The 27,943-nt window shown below is 47.1% G+C and overlaps 1 protein-coding gene and 1 pseudogene across 1 annotated transcript; both read right to left on the reverse strand.

Annotated features, from left to right (window-relative positions):
- Positions 1-49: 49 nt before the first annotated feature.
- Positions 50-27,856, reverse strand: LOC124775391. The gene is made up of 3 exons (XM_047250225.1): positions 27,824-27,856; positions 25,647-26,237; positions 50-754 (listed from the first exon to the last, which is right to left on the reverse strand). The coding sequence occupies exons 1-3, from the start codon at positions 27,833-27,835 to the stop codon at positions 140-142; spliced, it is 1,218 nt and encodes a 405-aa protein (XP_047106181.1). The 5' UTR covers positions 27,836-27,856; the 3' UTR covers positions 50-139.
- On the reverse strand, positions 22,392-22,509 carry LOC124778306 (annotated as a pseudogene).
- Positions 27,857-27,943: the final 87 nt, after the last annotated feature.

Genomic DNA, 27,943 nt, shown 5'->3' on the forward strand with positions numbered 1-27,943 from the left:
TTTAATGTATTGGACTGGGAATGAAAATATTTAATAATGTAACAATAAATTGTTTAGATGAATATTATTTTGATGTTCATTAGTGGATACAAAATTTGTACAAAATGAGAATGAGAGGTTGGTTGGTCCATGTCAGTCGTTAACCATGGTAAGCACCGCCATAGGCCAGGGCGGGGGCATAGGCGGCCCTAGCGAGGGGGGCGGCGTAGGCAGCCCTGGCGATGGGAGCGGCGTAAGCCCTGGCGGGAGCGGCGACGGCCACGGGGGCGTGGGCGACGGCCACGGGGGCGGCTACGGCGGGGTGGGCGCCGGCCTCCTTGTGCACGACGGCGTTGAAGCCGTTGACGGGGTCAGCCGTGTAGTCGACAACGCGGATGGAGCCATCGGGTTCGGCCAGGCTGTAGCTGCCCTGGACGACGTCTCCGCTGCGACTCTCGTGCTGGGCTTTCGAGTCTCCAGTGTGGGCGTCCTGCACGTTGTACGCGAAGCTGTACTGTGGGTGCGGGTCGTACTCGACGGCGGCGGGGGCAGCAGCGACAGCTGGGGCGTAGGCCCTGGCGACGGGGGCGGCGTAGCGGGCGATGGGGGCGGCGTAGGCGGGGGCGGCGTATCCTCGGGCAGCCAGAGGTGCACCGGGAGCGTAGACGGCGGGGGCGCCCAAGTAGCCGGCGCTTGCGATGGCCGCCACCGCGGACAGAATGATCAACTGCAAAAGAAACAGAACACTGTTATCATTCCTCCCGTCATCAGAATCCTAATTAAACAATGCTACCTCTTTTATGCATGAGATACTCTACCTCATTGGTGTGGCCCAGCAGTGGTTATATACGATATTCCTGTGTGGAAATCTGAAGTCAAGAAAAATTTGGCAAATATCAAGCGGAGACTTTCACGTGTATGAAGAGCACCATTCGAAGCAAAAAAAGTAACACAGGGACATGGTCCTTTGATAAGCGCCAATGAGTAGTAGAAAATGTAACTTTAAGAAAATGTACGAATGCAGAGTCTTCTTTCAAAAGATATTATTCAATCTACATTGGTTGGGCTAATATACAACAACATACTACAATCTTTTATTAGTGCAATAGTGAAGAACGTTCAGATAGTCGAACACTTACTTGTGAAAATACACACATCCACATTGAACTCGCAGTACTACACATTATATTAATCTATCCTAAATGTTTCTATATTGTCTCTACAGTAATGTAGTAAATATCGTGGCTTCTGAATCGTAGGAAAATCCATTGTTTCTTTGACAATAATCCTGACTCATGTACCCTGAAAATTTTTCACTAGATGATCTAATTATTGTGTTAAGATAATAACAAAAGTATGTCGTATGACACATTTCTGTGGTCCACTACCGTCCACTGTACTCAATTCATCTGCATTACACTGAGATGGCAGAAGTCGTGGGATATCTCCTAATAGCGTGTCGGACCTCCTTTGGCCCGCCGGAGTCGCAGTGCAGCAACTCGGCGGGAATTCAACAAGTCGTTGGAAGTCCCCTGGAGAAATATTGAGCCATGCTGCCTCTATAGCCGTCCATAATTGCGAAAATGTTGCCGATGCAGGATTTTGTGAACGAACTGACCTCTCGATTACGTTCCATAAATGTTCGATGGGAATTATGTCGGGCGATCTGGGTGGGTAAATTATTCACTCGAAATATCCATAATGTTCTTCAGACCAACCGCAAACAGTTGTGGCCCGGTGGCATGGCGCACTGTCGTTCATAAAAAATCCAAAGTTGTTTGGGAACAGGAAGTTCATGTATGGCTGGAAATGGTCTCCAAGCAGCCGAACATAACCATTTCCAGTCACTGTTCCATGTCAACACATCTCACACGATTATGGAGCCACCACCAGCTTGCACAGCGCCTTGTTGACAAATTTGGTCCGTGACTTCGTGGGGTCTGCGCCACACTCGAACCCTACCATCAGCTCTTGACAACTGAAGTCGGAACTCATCTGACCCGGCCAAGATTTCCCAGTCGTCTAGGGTCCAACTGATGCGGTCACGAGCCCAGGAGAGGTGCTGCTGGCGATGTCGTACTGTTAGCAAAGCCACTGGCGTCGGCCGTCTGCGGCCATAGCCCATTAACGTCAAGTTTAGCTGCACTGTCCTAACGGATACGCTCGTCGTACGCCCCACATTGATTTCTGCTGTTTGTCTGTTAGCAATGACAACTCTAAGCAAACGCCGTCGCCCTCGGTCATTAAGTGAAGGCCGTCGGCCACTGCGTTGTCGTGGTGAGAGGTAATGCGTGAAATTTGGTATTCTCGCCACACTCCTGGCAGTGTGGATCTCGGAATACTGAATTCTCAAACAATTTCCGAAGTGGAATGTTGCATGCGTCTAGCCCCAACTATCAATCCGCGTTCGAAGTCTGTTAATTTCTTGTCGTGCGGCCATAATCACGTGGGTAGGCCTTTGATATGAATCACCTGAGTACAGTGCGCGGCTCGTGGTCTTGCGGTAGCGTTCTCGCTTCCCGCGCACGGTGTCCCGGGTTCGATTCACGACTAAACATGACCTCGATACGCGCCGGTAGTGCCATCTGTCGGACTTTGCACTGACTTTTCAAACGCCCCTCGTAACTTTGGCATTTTGTATCATAGCCTAGCAACGTAGCGCCATAAATCTTGGATCACAGATCGAAGGTAAGTGAAAGAAATACCCAGTGAGACAAACAGAAACACTACTTTTATTCAAAGAAAACAATTGCACAGAAGTCGCCGCGATTTATGATGGATTTCTGGACATTACAAAAGGCGAGACAAAGTTCTTAATACTGTGTGTGATCACCATGAACTTCAGCGCATCCTTCTGAATCTGCTTAGTGTATTCATCTCTTGGTCTCCCTCTACGATTTTTACCCTCCACGCTGCCCTCCACGTGCTCCCGTACTGTCCACAAGGTTGGTAAGGGGTTCTTGTCGTGCTGAACATACACTAATACGGCGACATGTTGGAACACATTATGTACCCAGGACTATTGCGGAACATGATCGCTTTGGTGGCCCAGGCACTATGGGACTTAACATCTGAGGTCATCAGTCCCCTAGACTTCTTCTTGTTGTTGTTGTTGTGGTCTTCAGTCCTGAGACTGTTTTGATGCAGCTCTCCATGCTACTCTATACTGTGCAAGCTTCTTCATCTCCCAATACGTACTGCATCCTACATCCTTCTGAATCTGCTTAGTGTATTGACCTCTTGGTCTCCCTCTACGATTTTTACCCTCCACGCTGCCCTCCAATACTAAATTGGTGATCCCGTGATGCCTCAGAACATGTCCTACCAACCGATCCCTTCTTCTTGTCAAGTTGTGCCACAAACTCCTCTTCTCCCCAATCCTATTCAATACTTCCTCATTAGTTACGTGATCTACCCATCTAATCTTCAGCATTCTTCCGTAGCACCGCATTTCAAAGGCTTCTATTCTCTTCTTGTCCAAACTATTTATCGTCCATGTTTCACTTCCATACATGGCTACACTCCATACAAATACTTTCAGAAACGACTTCCTGACACTTAAATCTGTACTCGATGTTAACAAATTTCTCTTCTTCAGAAACGGTTTCCTTGCTACAGCCAGTCTACATTTTATATCCTCTATACTTCGACCATCATTAGTTATTTTGCTCCCCAAATAGCAAAACTCCTTTACTACTTTAAGTGTCTCATTTCCTAATCTAATTCCCTCAGCATCGCCCGACTTAATTCGACTACATTCCATTATCCTCGTTTTGCTTTTGTTGATGTTCATCTTATATCCTCCCTTCAAGACACTGTCCATTCCGTTCAACTGCTCTTCCAAGTCCTTTGCTGTCTCTGACAGAATTACAATGTCATCAGCGAACCTCAAAGTTTTTATTTCTTCTCCATGGATTTTAATACCTACTCCGAATTTTTCTTTTGTTTCCTTTATTGCTTGCTCAATATACAGATTGAATAACATCGGGGAGAGGCTACAACCCTGTCTTACTCCCTTCCCAACCACTGCTTCTCTTTCATGTCCCTCGACTCTTATAACTGCCATCTGGTTTCTGTACAAATTGTAAATAGCCTTTCGCTCCCTGTATTTTACTCCTGCCACCTTCAGAATTCGAAAGAGAATATTCCAGTCAACATTGTCAAAAGCTTTCTCTTAGTCTACAAATGCTAGAAACGTAGGTTTGCCTTTCCTTAATCTAGCTTCTAAGATAAGTCGTAGGGTCAGTATTGCCTCAAGTGTTCCCATATTTCTACGGAATCCTAACTGATCTTCCCCGAAGTCGGCTTCTATCAGACTTAGAACTACTTAAACTTTACTGACCTAAGGACATCAGACACATCCATGCCCGAGGCACGATTCGACCCTGTGACGGTAGCAGCAGCGCGGTTGCGGACTGAAGAGCCTAGAACCGCTCGGCCACAGCGGCCGGCTGTTGTGGTGTGAGGAAGCGTAATGTTAGGAGGGCGTACTGATCCCCAAATCTTTGAACACCGTAAACGTTAGTATGACACTGAACACCTTCCCCATGTGGGCCTTTTCAGGAATGCGTTCGGCCCGGATTTCGTTTCTATAGATTAAAACGCGCGAGCGTCTCGAAGGAGCTCGAGAAGACATTGGACGAATGAGCTGACCTATCCGTCCGCATCGAGAGCGTGTGGGATGCATTGGGAAGACACAGTGCAGCACGTCCACACGCACCAGTGACCATCCAGCAGGCGTGGATGGTCCGACCCCGGAACGCCGTACCTACTACCATAGGAACTTCCTACCAACGCCGTGTCAGGCGTATGAGTACGCAGCAGAGCATGAACTGAAGTCTATAGTGATCGCACACCCTATTAATAACCGTGTTCCGCCTTTTTTTATGTCCAGGGGCATATCATAAATCGCGTTGGCAGTATAATTATTGCCTTTGAATAAAAGTATGATTTATCGTCGTCTCATTGCGTATTCCTTTCTGTCATCTTCTGTACTATACTGTAGCAGTTTTTCCTATGTGTGGTCCATATTTCATGGAACTATGTGATACATCATGCGGAAGTTACTTTCGTCCTTGTTTTGCACACCAATGTAATTGTACGCTTCACATCTTTTTTCCGTTATTTGTTCAAGTTCTGAAACATGACTGAAACCAAACACCATTTATTACGTATGAGTGTATCTAAGCTTATATATCTGCGACACTGTAAAAATTTCCTGCCGTTCCACACAAACAAGTGCAAAATGTGTGCCCTATCTGCCAGCATCTAGTGTCATCCCACTTGAAAGTGTGAGATGTTTGAACTGTTTGCAAATCGTACACTATAATTGACGCGGGACGGGGGTACCAGTCGGGTATCCACACTGTTGGATGTGGGAAACCGCCTAAAACCCACCTCCAGGCTGGTCGACACACCGACCCTCGTCGTTAGTCTGTCGATCAGATTCGATCCAGGGCCTGAATGCCTTTCTCAGTCACGGGAGGGGCGTTCCGTTCAACCACTCGCGGCTATCCGAACAAGTCCGTTTTGAAATTTCGACATAATAACAATTTTCTTTTCCAAAACACTGTGTCACGTTGACCTTATTTCTAGCACCCTAAATGGAATATGTAGCCCTGTTACGAGGGGTAGTCATATAGCTTTGCCAATGGCCTTGCCGCAGTGGTGACATCGGTTCCCGTCAGATCACCGAAGTTAAGGAGACTGTCGGGCTGGGCTAGCACTTAGGTGGGTGACCATCCAGTGTGCTCGGCGCTGTTGGCAAGCGGGGTGCACTCAGACCTTGTGAGGCAAACTGAGGAGCTACTTGACTCAGAAGTAGCGGCTCCGGTCTCGTAAACTGACATGTGACCGGGAGAGCGGTGTGCTGGCGACATGCCCCTCCATATCTGCATCCAGTGGCACCTCAGGGCGACACGGCGGCCGGTCGGACCATTGGGCCTTCAGAGCTTGTTCGGGCGCAGTGTATTCTCTAGTCATATAGTTTTAATTAAAACCTCGAAAAAATCAATTGTAAGTATGAAACATGGTCTTAGCCCTTCTCTACATATTCACCTGTCGAAGTAACACATTCTCCCCAACTACACTCCTGGAAATTGAAATAAGAACACCGTGAATTCATTGTCCCAGGAAGGGGAAACTTTATTGACACATTCCTGGGGTCAGATACATCACATGATCACACTGACAGAACCACAGGCACATAGACACAGGCAACAGAGCATGCACAATGTCGACACTAGTACAGTGTATATCCACCTTTCGCAGCAATGCAGGCTGCTATTCTCCCATGGAGACGATCGTAGAGATGCTGGATGTAGTCCTGTGGAACGGCTTGCCATGCCATTTCCACCTGGCGCCTCAGTTGGACCAGCGTTCGTGCTGGACGTGCAGACCGCGTGAGACGACGCTTCATCCAGTCCCAAACATGCTCAATGGGGGACAGATCCGGAGATCTTGCTGGCCAGGGTAGTTGACTTACACCTTCTAGAGCACGTTGGGTGGCACGGGATACATGCGGACGTGCATTGTCCTGTTGGAACAGCAAGTTCCCTTGCCGGTCTAGGAATGGTAGAACGATGGGTTCGATGACGGTTTGGATGTACCGTGCACTATTCAGTGTCCCCTCGACGATCACCAGTGGTGTACGGCCAGTGTAGGAGATCGCTCCCCACACCATGATGCCGGGTGTTGGCCCTGTATGCCTCGGTCGTATGCAGTCCTGATTGTGGCGCTCACCTGCACGGCGCCAAACACGCATACGACCATCATTGGCACCAAGGCAGAAGCGACTCTCATCGCTGAAGACGACACGTCTCCATTCGTCCCTCCATTCCCGCCTGTCGCCACACCACTGGAGGCGGGCTGCACGATGTTGGGGCGTGAGCGGAAGACGGCCTAACGGTGTGCGGGACCGTAGCCCAGCTTCATGGAGACGGTTGCGAATGGTCCTCGCCGATACCCCAGGAGCAACAGTGTCCCTAACTTGCTGGGAAGTGGCGGTGCGGTCCCCTACGGCACTGCGTAGGATCCTACGGTCTTGGCGTGCATCCGTGCGTCGCTGCGGTCTGGTCCCAGGTCGACGGGCACGTGCACCTTCCGCCGACCACTGGCGACAACATCGATGTACTGTGGAGACCTCACGCCCCACGTGTTGAGCAATTCGGCGGTACGTCCACCCGGCCTCCCGCATGCCCACTATACGCCCTCGCTCAAAGTCCGTCAACTGCACATACGGTTCACGTCCACGCTGTCGCGGCATGCTACCAGTGTTAAAGACTGCGATGGAGCTCCGTATGTCACGGCAAACTGGCTGACACTGACGGCGGCGGTGCACAAATGCTGCGCAGCTAGCGCCATTCGACGGCCAACACCGCGGTTCCTGGTGTGTCCGCTGTGCCGTGCATGTGATCATTGCTTGTACAGCACTCTCGCAGTGTCCGGAGCAAGTATGGTGGGTCTGACACACCGGTGTCAATGTGTTCTTTTTTTCCATTTCCAGGAGTGTATGAATAGCTTTGAGGAGTCTTTGATTGTAGAAGGGTGCGTATTGGCTGTTTAGGAAACGACACACCCCGTATGATATTTCAGTGCCATTGCAGTGTTCAGAATTACGGTGCAATGTTCTTTCGGACATACATGTTCAAAGGAACACGCACTGCGGCGACTACAGCCGTTATGTAATATGTGCAATGTATTTGCGGGTGCGAACACGGACAACCATAATGGAATGGCGACAGTGAAAATTTGTGCCGGACCAGGACTCGAACCCGGATTTCCTTGCTTATCATGGTATACCGTGACGTCCGTTGTGTTGTTGTATTGTAAGGTGCCACGTATACCATTTGTATATGTATACTTGTATGTCGTCGTTGTCGTCTCTTCTTTCCCTCGTCGATATCAGAGCATGAGAAGTGTTTATGTTAGCGTTTACCTTTTTGTTGTTCAAATTGGTTCAAATGGCTTCGGGCACTATGGGACTTAACTTCTGAGATCACCGGTCCCCTAGAACTTAGAACTACTTAAACCTAACTAACCTAAGGACATCACATACATCCATGCCCGAGGCAGGATTCGAACCTGCGACCGTAGCGGTCTCGCGGTTCCAGACTGTAGCGCCTAGAACCGCTCGGTCACTCCGGCCGGTATCTGTTTGTTGTCGACAACACACAACTACACGGCCACGGTATCACCTGATACCGGAATAGCTAGCTTAATATACACTCCTGGAAATGGAAAAAAGAACACATTGACACCGGTGTGTCAGACCCACCATACTTGCTCCGGACACTGCGAGAGGGCTGTACAAGCAATGATCACACGCACGGCACAGCGGACACACCAGGAACCGCGGTGTTGGCCGTCGAATGGCGCTAGCTGCGCAGCATTTGTGCACTGCCGCCGTCAGTGTCAGCCAGTTTGCCGTAGCATACGGAGCTCCATCGTAGTCTGTAACACTGGTAGCATGCCGCGACAGCGTGGACGTGAACCGTATGTGCAGTTGACGGACTTTGAGCGAGGGCGTATAGTGGGCATGCGGGAGGCCGGGTGGACGTACCGCCGAATTGCTCAACACGTGGGGCGTGAGGTCTCCACAGTACATCGATGTTGTCGCCAGTGGTCGGCGGAAGGTGCACGTGCCCGTCGACCTGGGACCGGACCGCAGCGACGCACGGATGCACGCCAAGACCGTAGGATCCTACGCAGTGCCGTAGGGGACCGCACCGCCACTTCCCAGCAAATTAGGGACACTGTTGCTCCTGGGGTATCGGCGAGGACCATTCGCAACCGTCTCCATGAAGCTGTGCTACGGTCCCGCACACCGTTAGGCCGTCTTCCGCTCACGCCCCAACATCGTGCAGCCCGCCTCCAGTGGTGTGGCGACAGGCGTGAATGGAGGGACGAATGGAGACGTGTCGTCTTCAGCGATGAGAGTCACTTCTGCCTTGGTGCCAATTATGGTCGTATGCGTGTTTGGCGCCGTGCAGGTGAGCGCCACAATCAGGACTGCATACGACCGAGGCACACAGGGCCAACACCTGGCATCATGGTGTGGGGTGCGATCTCCTACACTGGCCGTACACCACTGGTGATCGTCGAGGGGACACTGAATAGTGCACGGTACATCCAAACCGTCATCGAACCCATCGTTCTACCATTCCTAGACCGGCAAGGGAACTTGCTGTTCCAACTGTACAATGCACGTCCGCATGTATCCCGTGCCACCCAACGTGCTCTAGAAGGTGTAAGTCAACTACCCTGGCCAGCAAGATCTCCGGATCTGTCCCCCATTGAGCATGTTTGGGACTGGTTGAAGCGTCGTCTCACGCGGTCTGCACGTCCAGCACGAACGCTGGTCCAACTGAGGCGCCAGGTGGAAATGGCATGGCAAGCCGTTCCACAGGACTACATCCAGCATCTCTACGATCGTCTCCATGGGAGAATAGCAGCCTGCATTGCTGCGAAAGGTGGATATACACTGTACTAGTGCCGACATTGTGCATGCTCTGTTGCCTGTGTCTATGTGCCTGTGGTTCTGTCAGTGTGATCATGTGATGTATCTGACCCCAGGAATGTGTCAATAAAGTTTCCCCTTCCTGGGACAATGAATTCACGGTGTTCTTATTTCAATTTCCAGGAGTGTAGTATAAAGATGCTGCGTTATTTAAGTGTGGTATTATTCTTCACTTAACCTTTGAGACTTTAAGAACCAGCTACTCTTGATCGGGCCCAAAACTCAACTTGTAACCACAGCACTTACGATCAGTCTGTCTCAATATTAATAGTACGTAAGGCTCTACACCACTATAAGAAAGCCGGCCGAAGTGGCCGTGCGGTTAACGGCGCTGCAGTCTGGAACCGCAAGACCGCTACGGTCGCAGGTTCGAATCCTGCCTCGGGCATGGATGTTTGTGATGTCCTTAGGTTAGTTAGGTTTAACTAGTTCTAAGTTCTAGGGGACTAATGACCTTAGCAGTTGAGTCCCATAGTGCTCAGAGCCATTTGAACCACTATAAGAAAATATCACTGTTCATGAAATAACAAAATATACGAATAAACTTCTTTATATTTTTCCTTTTATTCAATCAGATTCTTTCAAATGTTTATTTCGCGCCCACAAATCATCCACACCTCGATGTAGGGTGTAAACGTGTGCATGAAAAATTGTACACTGTTTTTGCTGATAATCACGTATGAGCTTTTGGGTTGCTAGGCTACTTCGATCAACAGGATTTATATTGGATTTTGAAAATGATCTTTCTATCCAAACTTACGTTCTCCACAATGGCTCATCAAATATTCTACCCTTTCGAGATAATTAAGAATTCGCGTAAATCGTATTTTCGCGAGTTTAAAACAAACCATCGGCGGCGCGAAAGCAGTCTTGATACCGCGACACACTCGCGACGCTTACTAGCCTGTCACGAAATTGACCTGCACACTTCTACAACCAATTTCAAGGTCATAATTCGCCCTACACGATTCTGTGCAATTGAACTTCGTCCAATCAATTATTTCTGGAATCGTAATCAGTGATCCATAAACGCCCAATTAACAGAATTTTTTTCTAAGAGTAAACGAATGATGTCACGTCATCTGCATAGTTATTAAAATATTATTCCAAATGATTTCAAACATTTATCGTCATTATATTTTAACGGTAATCAGAAAAAAAGTGTTTCATTATCGGAAACATAACAGATCGCAAATCGCACGTAACTAAATGACAGCTTTGCATAGCTTCGGGACTTAATCACGCAAAACTGTATAAAGAAATCCCCCAAATCTTAGTTTGTCCATACCAACTGACAGATACAAATAAGATATTCAAGACCTCATAGATCAATCCCAACCTGTAATGTTATACGGCACTCTAATGTTATAACGGGACTCTTGATAACCGGGAAGTCGGGATTCGAGGCCCGATCCGGCACAAATTTCCATTGTCGTCATTCCATTATACAGCTGATGGTTGAGAAAAGAGACAGAAGTCACTTGCTGCCATGTCGCGATAATATGGGGGTGTGAAAAAAAAAAAGAACACGTGGCCGAGTGCGGTGGAGAAGAGGATGAGCTGTGACCTTGTCGTGGAGCAAAATTAACTCCTTCGGCAGCTTCCTGAGACTCCATAGCCTTAGCAGTTCTCCATGCTTTCGAAGGAGATTTCGACAGAATGCTCCTGTGACGATTTGCCCCTCACTCGCGCAGTCTGTTCGCAGCACACTACGGAAGTCCCAAAATACACTCAGTGACAATATCAATTTTCCCGATTATGGTTGAGTCTTGGCATTTCTCAGCTGCGGTGAATGAAGTTTCCACGGCGCATTTTGCTCCTTTGTCTCGGTATCATGGTGATACACTCGAAGTTCATCCATGGTGAATAGGTGATTCTGCATCGGTCTGACACAGTTGCAGCATTTCCGCTCAATACTGCGGCGCTGAGGGCTTTTTGAATGGGTGAGAGCGGTTCGCAACCTAGCGAGCTGCAACCTTTCTCATGCGCAAGATGTTTAAAACTGTTTCCCGACAGATCTTCACGTTTTCCACCATCACCTGGACTGCGATACGCTAGACTTCGAACACGAGGACCTCCACTTCTCCTGCGATTCTTCAGAGAGACGTGGTCTGACACTTCGTTCTTCGTCATACAGACTTGTCTGACCACGTTGGAAGTGTCTGCACCATCCAACCATGCACATAATGGTTAGTTGTTCCCTTACATTTCCACCAACTCAGTACAGACTCTTCAATTTCGTGAAACTATGTATCTTTGTGAATAATGCAATCCAATAGCACAAAACGGAATAATACTAGCTACGTGAAGAGTTATACAAGGGCTGACGATTTTTAGGTCTTTCCAAAACTGCTGACGGGCAGCGTGTGTTTCCTTAGAAATTCAGTAATAAATATCTAATAGATAGCCCTGTTACTTCGTCTCTGAGCACTAGATCCGACACAAGAAAAGTTAGACTGTTGTGATTTACATATGCCATGTCTATGGATTTAAGAGGAACTTTGCAGACCAAAAAGAGCTTTATACACTCCTGGAAATTGAAATAAGAACACCGTGAATTCCTTGTCCCAGGAAGGGGAAACTTTATTGACACATTCCTGGGGTCAGACACATCACATGATCACACTGACAGAACCACAGGCTCATAGACACAGGCAACAGAGCATGCACAATGTCGGCACTAGTACAGTGTATATCCACCTTTCGCAGCAATGCAGGCTGCTATTCTCCCATGGAGACGATCGTAGAGATGCTGGATGTAGTCCTGTGGAACGGCTTGCCATGCCATTTCCACCTGGCGCCTCAGTTGGACCAGCGTTCGTGCTGGACGTGCAGACCGCGTGAGACGACGCTTCATCCAGTCCCAAACATGCTCAATGGGGGACAGATCCGGAGATCTTGCTGGCCAGGGTAGTTGACTTACACCTTCTAGAGCACGTTGGGTGGCACGGGATACATGCGGACGTGCATTGTACAGTTGGAACAGCAAGTTCCCTTGCCGGTCTAGGAGTGGTAGAACGATGGGTTCGATGACGGTTTGGATGTACCGTGCACTATTCAGTGTCCCCTCGACGATCACCAGTGGTGTACGGCCAGTGTAGGAGATCGCTCCCCACACCATGATGCCGGGTGTTGGCCCTATGTGCCTCGGTCGTATGCAGTCCTGATTGTGGCGCTCACCTGCACGGCGCCAAACACGCATACGACCATAATTGGCACCAAGGCAGAAGCGACTCTCATCGCTGAAGACGACACGTCTCCATTCGTCCCTCCATTCACGCCTGTCGCGACACCACTGGAGGCGGGCTGCACGATGTTGGGGCGTGAGCGGAAGACGGCCTAACGGTGTGCGGGACCGTAGCCCAGCTTCATGGAGACGGTTGCGTATGGTCCTCGCCGATACCCCAGGAGCAACAGTGTCCCTAATTTGCTGGGAAGTGGCGGTGCGGTCCCCTACGGCACTGCGTAGGATCCTACGGTCTTGGCGTGCATCCGTGCGTCGCTGCGGTCCGGTCCCAGGTCGACGGGCACGTGCACCTTCCGCCGACCACTGGCGACAACATCGATGTACTGTGGAGACCTCACGCCCCACGTGTTGAGCAATTCGGCGGTACGTCCACCCGGCCTCCCGCATGCCCACTATACGCCCTCGCTCAAAGTCCGTCAACTGCACATACGGTTCACGTCCACGCTGTCGCGGCATGCTACCAGTGTTAAAGACTGCGATGGAGCTCCGTATGCCACGGCAAACTGGCTGACACTGACGGCGGCGGTGCACAAATGCTGCGCAGCTAGCGCCATTCGACGGCCAACACCGCGGTTCCTGGTGTGTCCGCTGTGCCGTGCGTGTGATCACTGCTTGTACAGCCCTCTCGCAGTGTCCGGAGCAAGTATGGTGGGTCTGACACACCGGTGTCAATGTGTTCTTTTTTCCATTTCCAGGAGTGTATAAAAAGTCATTTCGTTTGAATAAATTCCCATGGTATAGAGTCTCATAATCTTATGTTTTACTGAGTATCACATTATTCAGCTGTACTTAATACGTGTGCTCCTACATTGCTGTTCGCTCCGCACGCTCATGGGCTACCAGTATGTTCCAATACACTGAACATAAGAACGGGAATTTTCCGGGCTCATGCCTCGGCTTGTATTGGCAGTGGAAAGGTAGGATCATGTGCTTTGGACAGCTCTTGGGTTGGGGACCATTTGCATACCTGGCAGAACAATCGTCTTACTGTAACTGTCCTACAGTACAGAGCCAATTTTTGAATATTGTACACTTTCTCCACTTTAGGCAAAAGGAGCAAATCGATTGGTTCCTTTTGCTTTAGAGGTGGCCTTTGACGCGCCTTTAAGGGGCTTATGGAGGCAACGTTTAATTCATGGGCGGTTCATGACAAAATTCGGAAAAAACCTATATCGTCATTTTTTCGCCGTTAGCAGCAGATATCTAAATAACTAACAGCAGAAAATTGCTCGAAGTTTAACGGTGTATTCTATAGGAATTTATCTAGAACTACCGTCTTGCCATTTTCAAAAATCTACATCCGCTATCAGGTAAAACATCTAAACATGGTTTTTGGGTAACAATCACGAGCCTCGAATTTTAAGACGTCTGAGCACAGCAAATGGCTGCAGTCTTTCAAATATATTACTAAGATTCCGATTTCGAACGAAATTGAGAATTTTCTTGATATATTTACCCGTGTCCAAGATACAGATGTTAAAAGTTATCCTTCTTGTACACGTAAAATACACACCTAAAATATGATATGAGCCGAAATCGTAGTTTATAAAGTGACGTAACACAGAGAAATATGTTTTAAAGTGTCTCCTTACTATCCCATGTTGTAGTACTGAAGTTCATGCAAAATTTGGTGTGCACATAAAATACCGTCTTAGGTGTAAAATTAGTTTTCTGTTATTTCAGTTGTTCACAAGTAAGCCATCAAAATTTCAGCTGACGCACAAAGTTATTTCACATGAGTGACATGAAGGAAAAGAAGGGAACCAGCGGAAAATGCTCCTGTCGGAACACAAAACGGCGAATATGCTCCCGTTTAAAAGACTCTGACTGAAAAGTGGGTACCAGCTCCCTCGTTCTACCTTCCTCAGTACCTTTAAAAATGTTCCCAAAAATTAATTATTTACCATCTTTACCTTGATTGCATGAAGACTTCTGCTTTCATGTTCAACAATACTGATATACCTAAATTAATCTAGCTCTTGGTGGCTTCACACAGCACACCACAAAAACTGCCTGCTCCATCGTCCTTTCCCTAACAGACAGCTACCTACAACTGTGCGCCAAACGCTCTCTTACACCAACACTAGCAATATCTCTGGGTCTGTGATATAAAGCCAATCAAAGACACACATCTTTTATAAAATCATATTCGGGTGCCACATACAAATGTGCCCCAGTACACTCCTTTCAACATGATTAAAGTCCCGTCTGTAATTCGTTTCCCGCCAAATCCTATTAAACAAGTCTTGAAGTATGGTGGCAACTGCTCGTGTTATCCATGGTCGCATTTCGTCGATGTTTTCCTGAAGTGAAGGAGGAAGCACTCTGTTTTTAATGTAATCCCATACACAGAAGTTCACTGGTGTTAAATCAAGTGATTTTGGTGGCCACGTCCACTCCAAGTCGGAACTTTCCTACCGAGATACGCGACGACTTCATGATGATAATGTGGTGGCGTGCCATCTTGCTGAAAAATAAATTATTTGCCAGTATCGTGCTGTAATTGAGAGGCATTAGATAATGTTCAAGCATGTCCAGGTACGATATGCCAGCTACAACTGACCCAGCAAAAAGAAAGGGCCGTAGATCATTTGTCTTAGAGAAGTCCCGTGCATATTCGATTACGTATCGTGGTTTCTGCTCACCCCATATCAAAAAACTATACCGATTCGCTTTACCATCGGAATGGAAGGTGGCTTCGTGGCTAAACACAATTTTGTTAAGAAAATCATCTGCAGTCTGCATTTTATTAAACACCTCTACACAAAACTCAGCTCGTTTTTCTTTGCCACTTTCTCTTAAAGCTTGAAACAGTTTTAATGACAAGCGTTTGCATCTACGTCTACATTTACCTAGATACTCTGCAAATCACACTTAAGTGCATGGTAGAGGGTTCGTTGAAACACCTTCACAAATCTTTATTATTCCAATCTTGTATAGCGCGCAGAAAGAACGAACACCTATATCTTTCCGTGAGAGCTCTGATTTCCCTTATTTTATCATGGTGATCGTTTCTCCCTATGTAGGTCGGTGTCAACAAAATATTTTCGCATTCGAAGGAGACAGTTGGTTACTGGAATCTCTTGAGAAGATTCTGCCGCAAAGAAAAACGCCTTTGTTTTACTGATGTCCACCCCAAATCCTGTATCATTTCTGTGACACTCTCTCCCATATTTCGCGATAATACGAAACGTGCTGCCTTTCTTTGAACTTTTTCGATGTACTCCGTCAGTCCTACCTGGTAAGGATCCCACACTGCGCAGCAGTATTCTCAAAGAGGACGGACAAGCTAGTGTAGGCAGTCCCCTTAGTACATCTGTTACATTTTCTAAGTGTCCTGACAATAAAACACAGTCTTTGGTTAGCCTTCTCCACGACATTTTCTATGTATTCCTTCAGATTTAAGTTGTTCATAATTGTAATTCCTAGGCATTTAGTTGGATTTACATCCTTCAGATTTGACTGATTTATTGTGTAGCCGAAGTTTAACGCATTCCTTTTAGCACTCATGTAGATGACCTCACAATCGTAATTTAGGGTCAATTGCCCATTTTCGCACCAGAGAGATATCTTTTCTAAATCGTTTTGCAATTTGTTTTGATCTTCTGATGACTTTACTAGTCGATAGACGCCAGCGTCATCTGCAAACAACCTAAGATGGCTGCTCAGATTGGCTCCTAAGTCGTTTAATAGATAAGGGACAACAAATGGCCTATAACACTGCCTTGGCGAACGCCAGAAATCACTTCTGTTTTACTCGACGACTTTCCGTCAATTACTACGAACTGTGTGACCTCTCTGACATGAAATCACGAATCCAGACACATAACTGAGACGATATTCCATAAGTACGCAATTTCACTACGAGCCGCTTGTGTGGTACAGTGTCAAAAACCGTCCGCAAATCCAGAAATACGGAATCGATCCGAAATCCCTTGTCAATAGCACTCAACACTTCATGTGAATAAAGAGCTAGTCGTGTTTCTCAAGAACGATGTTTTCTAAATCCATGTTGACTGAGTGTCAGTAGACCGTTTCCTTCGAGGTAATTCATAATGTTCGAACACAATATATGTTCCAAAATCTTGCTACATATCGACGTTAATGATATGGAACTGTGATTTAGTGGATTACTCCTACTACCTTTCTTGAATGTTGGTGTGACCTCTGCAACTTTCCAGTCTTTTGGTACGGATCTTTCGTAGAGCGGACGGTTGGACATGATTGTTAAGTACGGAGCTACTGCATCTGCAAACTCTGAAAGGAACGTAATTGGTATACGGTCTGTACCAGAAGTCTTGCTTTTATTAAGTGATTTAAGTTGCTTCACAACTCCGAGGATATTTCCTTCTACGTTACTCATGTTGCAGCTGTTCTTGATTCGAATTCTGGAATATTTACTTCGTCTTCTTCGAGGCAATGTTTCGTTGTGGAAACTATTAAAAACATCTCAGGATTATTTGTTGCTAAGAGGTCAAGTTGTTTTCACAACCATTTACTATTCGTGTGGGCTCATGAATTAAATGCACGAAATAATTTTCAGAGAATGCGTTTAGCACAATTTCGGACGATGTTCTATGCATACCTCTGGAATTAAACATGCATTTTTACCAACATATCGACGGTAAATTAAAGTCCCCACCAATTATAATAGCATGAGACGGGTATGTGCTTGAAATCAAACTCAAGTTTTCTTTGAACCTTTCAGCAATTGTATTATCTGAATTGGGATGTTGGTAAAAGAAACTAATTGTTATTTTGTTCCGGTTGCCAACAATGACCCTCTGCCCATATTAACTCACAGGACCTATCTACTTCAATTTGGCGACAAGATGAAGTACTTCTAAGAGCAGCAAACACGCCACCGCCAACCGTATTTAGCTTAACCTTTCGGAACACCCTTAGGTTCTTCGCAAAAATTTCGACTGAGCTTATGTATGGTTTTAGCCGGCTTTCAGTGCCCATAACGATTTGAGCATCAAAATTAGCGCTTGGTGCTCTGGTAGTTCTCCAACATCTACGAAAATTTACAACTGTTTTACCGATGGTTCCTGGATCTACGTTCTTCCTGTGTTTGGCCTGCATCCTTTGTGACTGAAGCCCTTTCTGTGTTTTCCCGAGATCCTCTAACCTAAACAACCGCCCAGTCCAGGCCACACAGCCCCTACTACCCGTTCAGCCGCCTCCTGCGTATAGAGGACTCCTGACCTATTCAGCGGAACCCTAAACACAACCACTCATTGGCGCAAGTCGAGGAATCTGCAGCCTACATGGTCGCAGAACCACCTTAGCCTCTGTTTCAGACCCTACAGTTGGCTCTGTACCAGAGGCCCGCAATCAGTCATGTCGACTATGCTGGAAATAGGCAGCTCTGCTTTCATCTCGCAAGCAAGTTGGCAGCCTTTACCACTTCTGTTAGCCACTCGGAACCAGAGAGAATCTCTTCTGATTCAATGTGACACACATCATTGGTACCGACCTTAGCCACCACCTGCAGCTGGCTGCACCCTGTGCTCTTCATGGCATCTGGGAGGACCCATTCTATATATGGAATGACTCCACCCGATATGCACTCGGAGTGCACACTGGCTTCCTTACCCCTCTTAGCAGCCAGGTCCCTATGGGGCCCCATAACCCACCTAACGCTGGAGCACCCAACGTTCAATAATCCCACCTTCTGTGACTGTCCAGATCTTACAGGCTGAGAGATTTCCTCTGAAACAGGACAGGCGACGGCATATGGCTGAGCGGCAGTGTCAGCCACAGACAGCAGCTGGAACCTGTTTGTCAGACTAGAGGGGAGGCCTTACGTGTGGCCCTCTGGGAAGTCTTTCGCTGCCTACAACGCCCAGGGGCGACCTTTCACTCGATCACAGGTGAGGGGTCAACCTCAGTGCGAGTAGTAACTGGACTGGCCACCAGTGAGGTCTGATCAGGCGACTTGGACGTGCTGGACGTCTGTTGGATCACTGCAGCTGGCCCACAACAGTGGTGCCCATCCACTGCAGTCTCCAGCTGTGTAACTGAAGCCATCACAGCCTGGAGCTGACAGCAAAGTATCACCAACTCGGCTTGCATCTGTACACAACAGTCACAGTCCCTATCCATACTAAAGACCGTGGAAAACTAAACTACCCAGATAAACAGACTATCAGCACATGCGTCAGAACTCTATTGAAGGCACTGACGAAAACTCAGGAACTGTGTCTAAAAATTAGATTAAAACGCAGAGATTCAAAAAACCTAACTACCGAAGCACTCAGGTGAAACTAAATAATTCGCCCCTGATTAGGAATTTGTAAAATGTCACAAAATCGGTTTATTTCCTGTTGCAAACGAAAACGCGAAAACTTTGGTTATTAGATATTAAATTAACAAGCAGAAATTCAAGAAACTAAACTATTAAAGCATACATGGGATGTGTCGGAGTTCTGTCTTTTCCACAACTGCGGCAGTATGGCGAAAATTAACTTTTTCAATAGAACTGAGCACTACCATACTAAATGCCCGCATGTAAGAGCGTTTCTTAACAGTGAGTTACTTCAGCGATGGCGTGGCTGCAAGGGGAGTACGGATCCTACATTGAACTATTCGCCTCCAAGGCTCCATTCATTCACAGCATGTCAGTTTTATTTGGTGAGGATCTATGAAAGACCCACCTTTAGATGAACTGGGACGCCGCACAGTAACAGCACTGAAAGCAGGAACTACAGACATGCTAGAAAAAGTATAGGACGGGTTTGTCTATTGGCTGGATGGGATGTTTGCCGTGTATCTGGTGTAGGGCACATTGAAGATTTGTGATATATAAATGAAAACATTGATCCTAAAAGTACACTACTAGCCATTGAGATTGCTACACCACGAAGATGACGTGCTACAGACGCGGGATTTAACCGACAGGACGAAGATGCTGTGATATGCAAATGATTAGCTTTTCAGAGCATTCACATAAAGTTGGCGCCGGTGGCGACATCTTCAACGTGCTGACATGGGGAAAGTTTCCAACCGATTTCTCACACACAAACAGCAGTTGACCGGCGTTGCCTGGTGTAACGTTGATGTGATGTGTAAGGAGGAGAAATGCGTACCATCACGTTTCTGACTTTGATAAAGGTCGGATTGTAGCCTATCGCGATTGCGGTTTCACGTATCGCGACATTGCTGTTCGCGTTGGTCGAGATCCAATGACTGTTAGTAGAATATAGAATCGGTGGGTTCAGGAGGGTAATACGGAACGCCCCGCTGGATGCCAACGGCCTCGTATCCCTAGCAGTCGACATAACAGGCATCTTATCCGCATGGCTGTACCGGATCGTGCAGCCACGTCTCGATCGCTGAGTCACAAGATGAGGACGTTTGCAAGACAACAACCATGTGCACGAACAGTTCGACGAAGTTTGCAGCAGCATGGACTATCAGCTCGGAGACCATGGCTGCGGTTACCCTTGACGCTGCAGTACAGACAGGAGCGCCTGCGATGGTATACTCAACGACGAACCTGGGAGCATAAATGGCAAAACGTCATTTTTTCGGATGAATCCAGGTTCTGTTTACAGCATCATAATGGTCGCACCCGTGTTTGACAACATCGCGGTGAACGCACATTGGAAGCGTGTATTCGTCATCGCCATACTGGCGTATCACCTGGAGTGATGGTATGGGGTGCCATTGGGTACACGTCTCGGTCACCTAATGTTCGCAGTGACGGCACTTTGAACAGTGGACGTTACATTTCAGATGTGTTACGACCCGTGGCTCTACCCTTCATTCGATCCCTGTGAAACCCTACATTTCAGCAGGATAATGCACGACCGCATTTTGCAGGTCCTGTACGGGCCTTTCTGGATACAGAAAATGTTCGACTGCTGCCCTGGCCAGCACATTCTCCAGATCTCTCAACAACTGAAAACGTCTGGTCAATGGTGGCCGAGCAACTGGCTCGTCACAGTACGCCAGTCACTACTCTTGATGAACTGTGGTATCATGTTGAAACTACATGGGCAGCTGTACCTGTACCCGCCATCCAAGCTCTGATTGACTCAATGCACAGGCGCATCAAGGCCGTATTACGGCCAGAGGCGGTTGTTCTGTTCTAGTATGTATATATTTGTCCAATGAATGCCCTTTTATCATCTGCATTTCTTCTTGGTGTAGCATTTTTAATGGCCAGTAGTGTAGTTGTAAAAAGTACCAAAACGTCGTACACGGTCCAGTCACAGTAATTTGACCAGCACCTATGTTCTACGGCAACGTGGAATAACCACCCACAGACTGCAGAAGGCAGCATTGGCGGTGGAGGGCATATAAAGCGTGTCAGGGAGGGGGGTGGAGGGAGGGGGAGCGGAAAATATTTCAGTACTCGTCGTAACACGGAACACGGAACACGGAAACGGAACGATTTGTCTGAGTTCTGAAAGGGGGCTGATCATTAGCTTTCGGGGTCAAGGGTAGAAGCATTTACGAAACGGCTACGTTGGTAAACTATTCACGTACCCTCGAGATTAAAGTATACCATAAATGCTAAAATGGCGCTGTCCAAAACCAGCGCTGAGGCAACAGTGATGCACCACCGGCCACAGATGACAGAGGTGTACGACGACTGTGGAGATATGTACGGGTGAATAGACGTGCAGCTGTTGAGAAACTGACCACCTAAATGAACTAAGGGGAAACCATCAGTGCCTCCTCAATGACCGTTCAGCGAACGTTGCTGCATATGAGCCACGCAGCATGCGCCTGGTTCGTGCACCTTGTTGACTGCTGTTCACCGGCGACAAAGGATGGATTTTGCACGCCATTACCGCTTGTGGACGTCCACTGAGTGGCGACAGGTGGCTTTTGCAGATGACTCACGTTCTATGCTCCGTAGTGCAGTCGGCAGTCAGTGTGTACGGCATGAAAGGCCTCATAGGAAACACCCTGAACCAGGAGGGAATGTTTTCTTAGGATTCTTTTGGTGATCTCCTCATTATCGGAGGCTCAATGGATCAACTCTAGTATGCAAAGGTCTTTACAGACCATGTCCACGTCACGTCCAAATGCAGTTTGTTTTTCCTCCGGCATGATGGCATTTACCATCAAGAGAATGCTACGTGCCACACGGCTTGCAGTGTACTTGAGTGGTTCGAAGAGCACTAGGATAAGCTTACCGTAACCCCATGGTCACCAAACTCACCGATTTAAATGCAGTCGAGAATATGTCGGACCACCTCGATAGGGCTGTTCGAGCCATAGATCCTCAACCGAGAAACCTTGTGCAGCTGGCCGCGTCATTGCTGTCAGTACCTTCTAGAGCCTCATTGACTCTCTCATTGTATGTCTCGCAGCGTTCCGTGTTGCAAAATGTGCTTATTCAAGTTTTTGACGGGTGGCCACATTAATGTGACTTGACAGTGTACGTACATGCATGTAAAGAAATAAACTAAAAATAACCTAAACTTCTATAGAATAGGCCATGAAGGCCCAAAGGTACCGGCCCGCCGCCGTGTCGTCCTCAGCCCACAGGCGTCACTGGATGCGGATATGGAGGGGCATGTGGTCAGCACACCGCTCTCCCGGCCGTATGTCAGTTTACGAGACCGGAGCCACTACTTCTCAATCAAGTAGCTCCTCAGCTTGTTTCACAAGGTCTGAGTGCACCACGCTTGCCAACAGCGCTCGGCAGACCGGATGGTCACCCATCCAAGTGCTAGCCCAGTCCGACAGCGCGTAACTTCGGTGATCTGACGGGAACCGGTGTTACCACAGCCGCAAGGCCGTTGGCTGTAAAGAAATACATCCTTATAAATCGGATATATTTTTCTCTTTTAAAAAATAAAACAATAGTACAAAGTGTAAGTTATAATTCGCCTCAAGTTTCTTCTTTACACAATATTGTCTTGTAAAGTTGGACAAATTTTTTTGAAATACACTGTATTTGATTTTCATACAGTGAAAGGAATACACTCCCTCTCCCTCTCTCTCTCTTCTCTCTTTCTCTCTCTCTCTCTCTCTCTCTCTCTCTCTCTCTCTCTAACATAACAAACACCTCTATTTCATCTACTCATAAAAGTCTACTGTTTGCTGCATCTGTTACTTCATAAAGTAACTTCAAACTCCATTACCTGAAATACCTCAAAGTTCATTCCCTCTGTACGTCAATCTTCGCGTCCGAAACATCACAAGAGCTTATCTCACCATACCGTTTCTGTTCTTGACACTCTTTGTATTATGTAGTGGCGAGCTTCTTTCTGCTTTTCCTCGCATTCAAGCTATGATACCGATTAAAATAGTACTCACTTGTTGCGGAATAAAAATATTTCTAAGGTACAAGAAACCAGTCATTATATGCGGTGAACTGTACGTAACGAGATACAGCGATTCTAGAAGATGATATTGCGTATGACACTCATCCTGGGCAATTAAATGGGTTTTACGTTCTTCATTTCTCTCACGTAAATGAATACCAGCTGCGAGAACGTGCCGGAAAGTCAAACGAAACATATACATAAGATGTTTCTGGAACATTAGCTTTGGTACGGTGCTCATAATCAATATTGAATTACGTTTCATAACTTCGCTACTTTCGAGCAACCTAGCGGCAGCATTGCTGTACAACCAAGAATTAATACTCGGTCCACAGTTCTTCGACTCTTGCGATGAAATCTCCATCACTATTTTGGAATTTCTCGAATACTGATAGATATGCAACAGAAGCACTTATAAGTGAAAAAGAGAACAAAATAAGCTTCACTCTCCTTCCTCAAATTCTGGGATACCCCTGCAGCAACCTCAGCACAAATTAAGACGAAAGTTACAAACAAAGTGTCAGTTAGGACTATCAGGAATAGTTCACTGAAATCCAAGGTAAGAACAAGGATGTCAGTGTCTAGGTACCCTTCCACAAATCTTCACTGTGAATCGCATTTCCCGTGGTATAAGAACGTACAGAACTATAAACATGAATGGTGCGAAGTTTTGGGCACTGATGCAAGCGGAATCTGTTGCCAGTGAAGCTCGAACAGAGGGAGTTTGATGTCTTTCAGGCCGTAAGAAAGAGACCGCCTTCGGTATGGCTTACCACAGCTTACACTGACTCTAAATCTTTAGTGTTAACTGATTAAACATGTCCAGCACAACAACTGCGTAAGCAGACTTCACGCATTACCCAACGGACGCTCCTAAACTCTCGTTATCACAATCTCCTGACTTGTTCCTCTTTTACACTACATGGGAGATGGCGGGACGGCACCCGATTCGACCTGCATTGAAAGCAGTATGTCTTGACAATTTGCGACGGCAGTTGGAAAAACATGGAACTCTTAACACCTCTACAGTTATCCCTATGCGCAACTGGCGAGACTGAATAACAGCTCAAAGAGGCTATAATAGAAACTGAGATAACTGTCCAAGAAACTGTACCCGCAGGTGTATAATAGTGTGATTATTCAGCCTTCGAACTGAAGACCACAACAACAATGTACTAACTACATAATACGTGGATGAAATTTCATTCATAAGGTGCTACTGCTTTAGAGTGTACATTTTTCGTTTTCAGTAGTGTTATTTGTAGCTACATCGGCCTTTGTGGAAGGACTACAAAACTCTCAAAAAGTGGTATAGGACATCGAAACAATGCCTCACATAGTGATTATAAATGTAGGGATGAATTTTTTCTGTGATAAGTAAACCTAAATTTTTCATCCACACAGATGATCAAATAACTTTGATTCTTGCACGTGGAACTGTTTAACGCTTGTTTATTTTCTCTCGTTTAAAATACGCAAGGCCGTACACACACACACACACACACACACACACACACACACAGAGAGAGAGAGAGAGAGAGAGAGAGAGAGAGTGAGAGAGTAGAGGAAACAGCTAACAGCTAACAAGCCTCAAGACAAGTAAGTATTCGTTATTCGTTTGCAGCATCTGAATCGAAAGCTGCCCTTTCCGCTTAGTGGAATGAATCATTCATGTTTAAAGTGACTTCTTAATATGTTGTTCCATGCTTAAATGAAATGTAATTCGTAGCTTAAAATAAATTCGGAATCTCAATGTAACTAGTAGACCCATTCAGCCCATCAGCCTTTCTAAACGACGTGCTTTGCATGGTTAGATCACGCTAACGTGATTCAATAAGAGACGTAAATTTCTCGTAAGCTATTCGATGATACGGTAGAGAAAAACATTTATCTTCCATCAAAACTGGAAATAAAGTGTGAACTCCATGATCATGTACTTTGGTGTACATATTGTTCTCCAAAACACTTTTCCGTCAGCTTCTCTTCTTTTCCTCTTCATGAAGCAGCACACAGGCTACAGTTCCATCATCATCGCTCATTTATTCACTGTGACACAGTGCTGCAGTAGATGGAGCGTCATCTTCATTTCAGACTCTGGGGGAACACGGAGATTGCTTCCGGCGTTGTTGATTCTGGTCAGTGAACGCATGGCCCTCCCCCCCCTCTCCCCTTAAAAATGTGAGTTCTTTGGCGCTTTCGGTACGTACGACGCCCCCCCCCCTTCCCACTCCTAGTGAACGCTTTACCCCTACGAAACCATTCGGTGTGGGACACAGCCACTATGTGACCAATTCAAAAGCTCTAATCGACATACTACAACGGCTTCTTAGTTTGTCAAAGGAAAGTATTAAAGGAAAATTATAATTTCAGTTGTGTTACTCAATGAATGCGAAGAGTACCTTCCATTGTACTGTAGTATTATTTGACATTAATATGCAGTGAAAGCAGACATATGAAGTAAAACACTACTGAAAAGTGAAAATATTCAGGTAACGAACTAGTAACAATGGATTCTTTTTGCTAACGAATTTTATTCGTTATGTTTATCATATCATACAAAACGCATTCACACACAATAAATATATCCTATTTAAACAGCTTAGCCCAGGATGGCCTTGCCATAGGCAAGGGGAGCAGCGTACTTAGCAATGGCCGGGGCGGCGTAGGCCACAGGGGCGGCGATCTTAGCGACGGCGGGGGCGGCGTAGGCGACGGGGGCGGCCACCTTGGTGACGACGGGGGCGGGGTGGGCGCCGGCCTCCTTGTGCACGACGGCGTTGAAGCCGTTGACGGGGTCAGCGGTGTAGTCGACGGTGCGGATGGAACCGTCGGGCTCGACCAGGCTGTAGCTGCCCTGGACGACGTCACCGCTGCGGCTCTCCTGCTGGTTCTTGGAGTCACCGGTGAGGGCGTCCTGCACGCTGTAAGCGTAGCTGTACTGGGGGTTGGGGTCGTACTCGGCGGCGACTGCGGCGGGGGCGGCGACTGCGACGGGGGCGGCTCTCACGGCGGGGGCGACGGCCAAGGGGGCGGCGCGCAGTGCGGGGGCGGCGTACGCCACGGGAGCAGCGTGGAGTGCGGGGGCGGCATAGGCCACGGGGGCGGCGTAAGCGCGGGCGGCGATGGCTGGGCCGGGGGCGACCACGGCGGGGGCTCCCAGGTAGCCGGCACGGGCGACGGCCACGAAGGCGGCGAGGACGATCAGCTGAAACGCACAGGAGATCTGTCAGTTAATTGTGTCCAGCTTCATTTCCTTGTGAATCAGCGTGTAGACTTAAATCATAACATTTACTTAGTTCTTTATCGTTCTTCAGCGGCGCTTTAAAAGCTAATGAGAGCCGTAATTATTTAGATATGGATGGAAAAGTGCAAGCGATTGCCATTTTAAAGATCCATTAATAGCTGCCGAAAGAAAGGTTTTTGACCACTCGAGGTTTACTAAGATAATCATCATTACGGCACTGCAGTGGTTTTAACATCTTTTTAATCATTAGCTGCATAGTACTGTTATGTCTGTGATGTTAATTTTCCGACGCAATGTTGTAGAACTAATGGAAACTCAGTTTAACTGTGAACACATTACGTACAGTGTTGCAGCAGCGTATTTAGTACGGTCAGCATTATTTTTCTTTCTTCAACAGTTGTGTAACTGAGTAATGGCCGTGCATATGCTTCGCTTTTGTTTGGTAATTTGTTGGAATAATAAACAAAAGCGCTGATACCTCGTGAAAATCATATTCTTTCCCCGGTGGAAAAACTGATTTCACTCTGAATGAGACGTGACAGACATTGGGTCATGAGTGGCTCACTGTGGGGTGCGTCATTCTTTTTAATTAAAGTTCCTAGTAATGAGCTACGAATGAATTCTGTCTCTTTCCTTTTCAGAGGATATCTTCTTGATAACTCCCGAGGAAATATCGCACGGAGCAGAGCCACGTAGATTCGAATTCAAATCTCTGTCCTGTACTAGCCTTAAATACGTTGTTACTTTTTGGTCTTAATTATTTTCGTCAGAAACTTTTTGTCAGTCCCCCCGCTCCCCAAGAAGTATTAGATTGACTTTGGATTCGTGTTCTAGTCTATTCAATCTCATTTAAATTATTGACAAATTCCATAATTCACTCAACGTAATATTGGAGCATTTCCTTAACGAGATCCACGACCGATTCCTTGCTCCATTTACTTTTCTTCCGAGGAAATGCTGCATATCATAATGCGTGGACATTGAGAATATGTTTAACTTTCCTTCCTTCCTGCCCGCATCTCGTGGTCGTGCGGTAGCGTTCTCGCTTTCCACGCCCGGGTTCCCGGGTTCGATTCCCGGCGGGGTCAGGGATTTTCTCTGCCTCGTGATGGCTGGGTGTTGTGTGCTGTCCTTAGGTTAGTTAGGTTTAAGTAGTTCTAAGTTCTAGGCGACTGATGACCATAGATGTTAAGTCCCATAGTGCTCAGAGCCATTTGAACCTTCCTTCCTTTGGAATTTTTTACTTAGAACCTTTATAGTTTGAAAGTTCCACAACGCTTCCCCATATTGCGTGGAGTACCCCACTTGCAGCTGTGAAGCACAGTCAGACAGAGTAGATAGTAAAGTGCACTGAATCCTACATAATATTCGTTATCAAATTCAGGCAGAATCTGTCACGTTCATCTCTGTGTCAACACTGCTGTTCTTGCAATTGGTAACACGCTTTAAGGTTCGAAACACGTGAAGAAAGTGTAACACCACTGATGTATTGACACTGGAAACACAGTCGGCAGGTGGAAGTTGTGCAGTCTTCTGCTGGCACCCACCTTGCAGGCCATGTCGATGAGTTTCTTGCTGTGTGGAGCTGAGGACTGGCGATGCACTGTCCGGCCGGCAGTTATATACCCGCTGCAGGCGCGGCTGGGCGCTGCCCGCGTTTTCGCAAC

Source organism: Schistocerca piceifrons, chromosome 2 (genome assembly GCF_021461385.2).
Source record: "Schistocerca piceifrons isolate TAMUIC-IGC-003096 chromosome 2, iqSchPice1.1, whole genome shotgun sequence".
Classification (NCBI taxonomy): Eukaryota; Metazoa; Arthropoda; class Insecta; order Orthoptera; family Acrididae; genus Schistocerca; species Schistocerca piceifrons.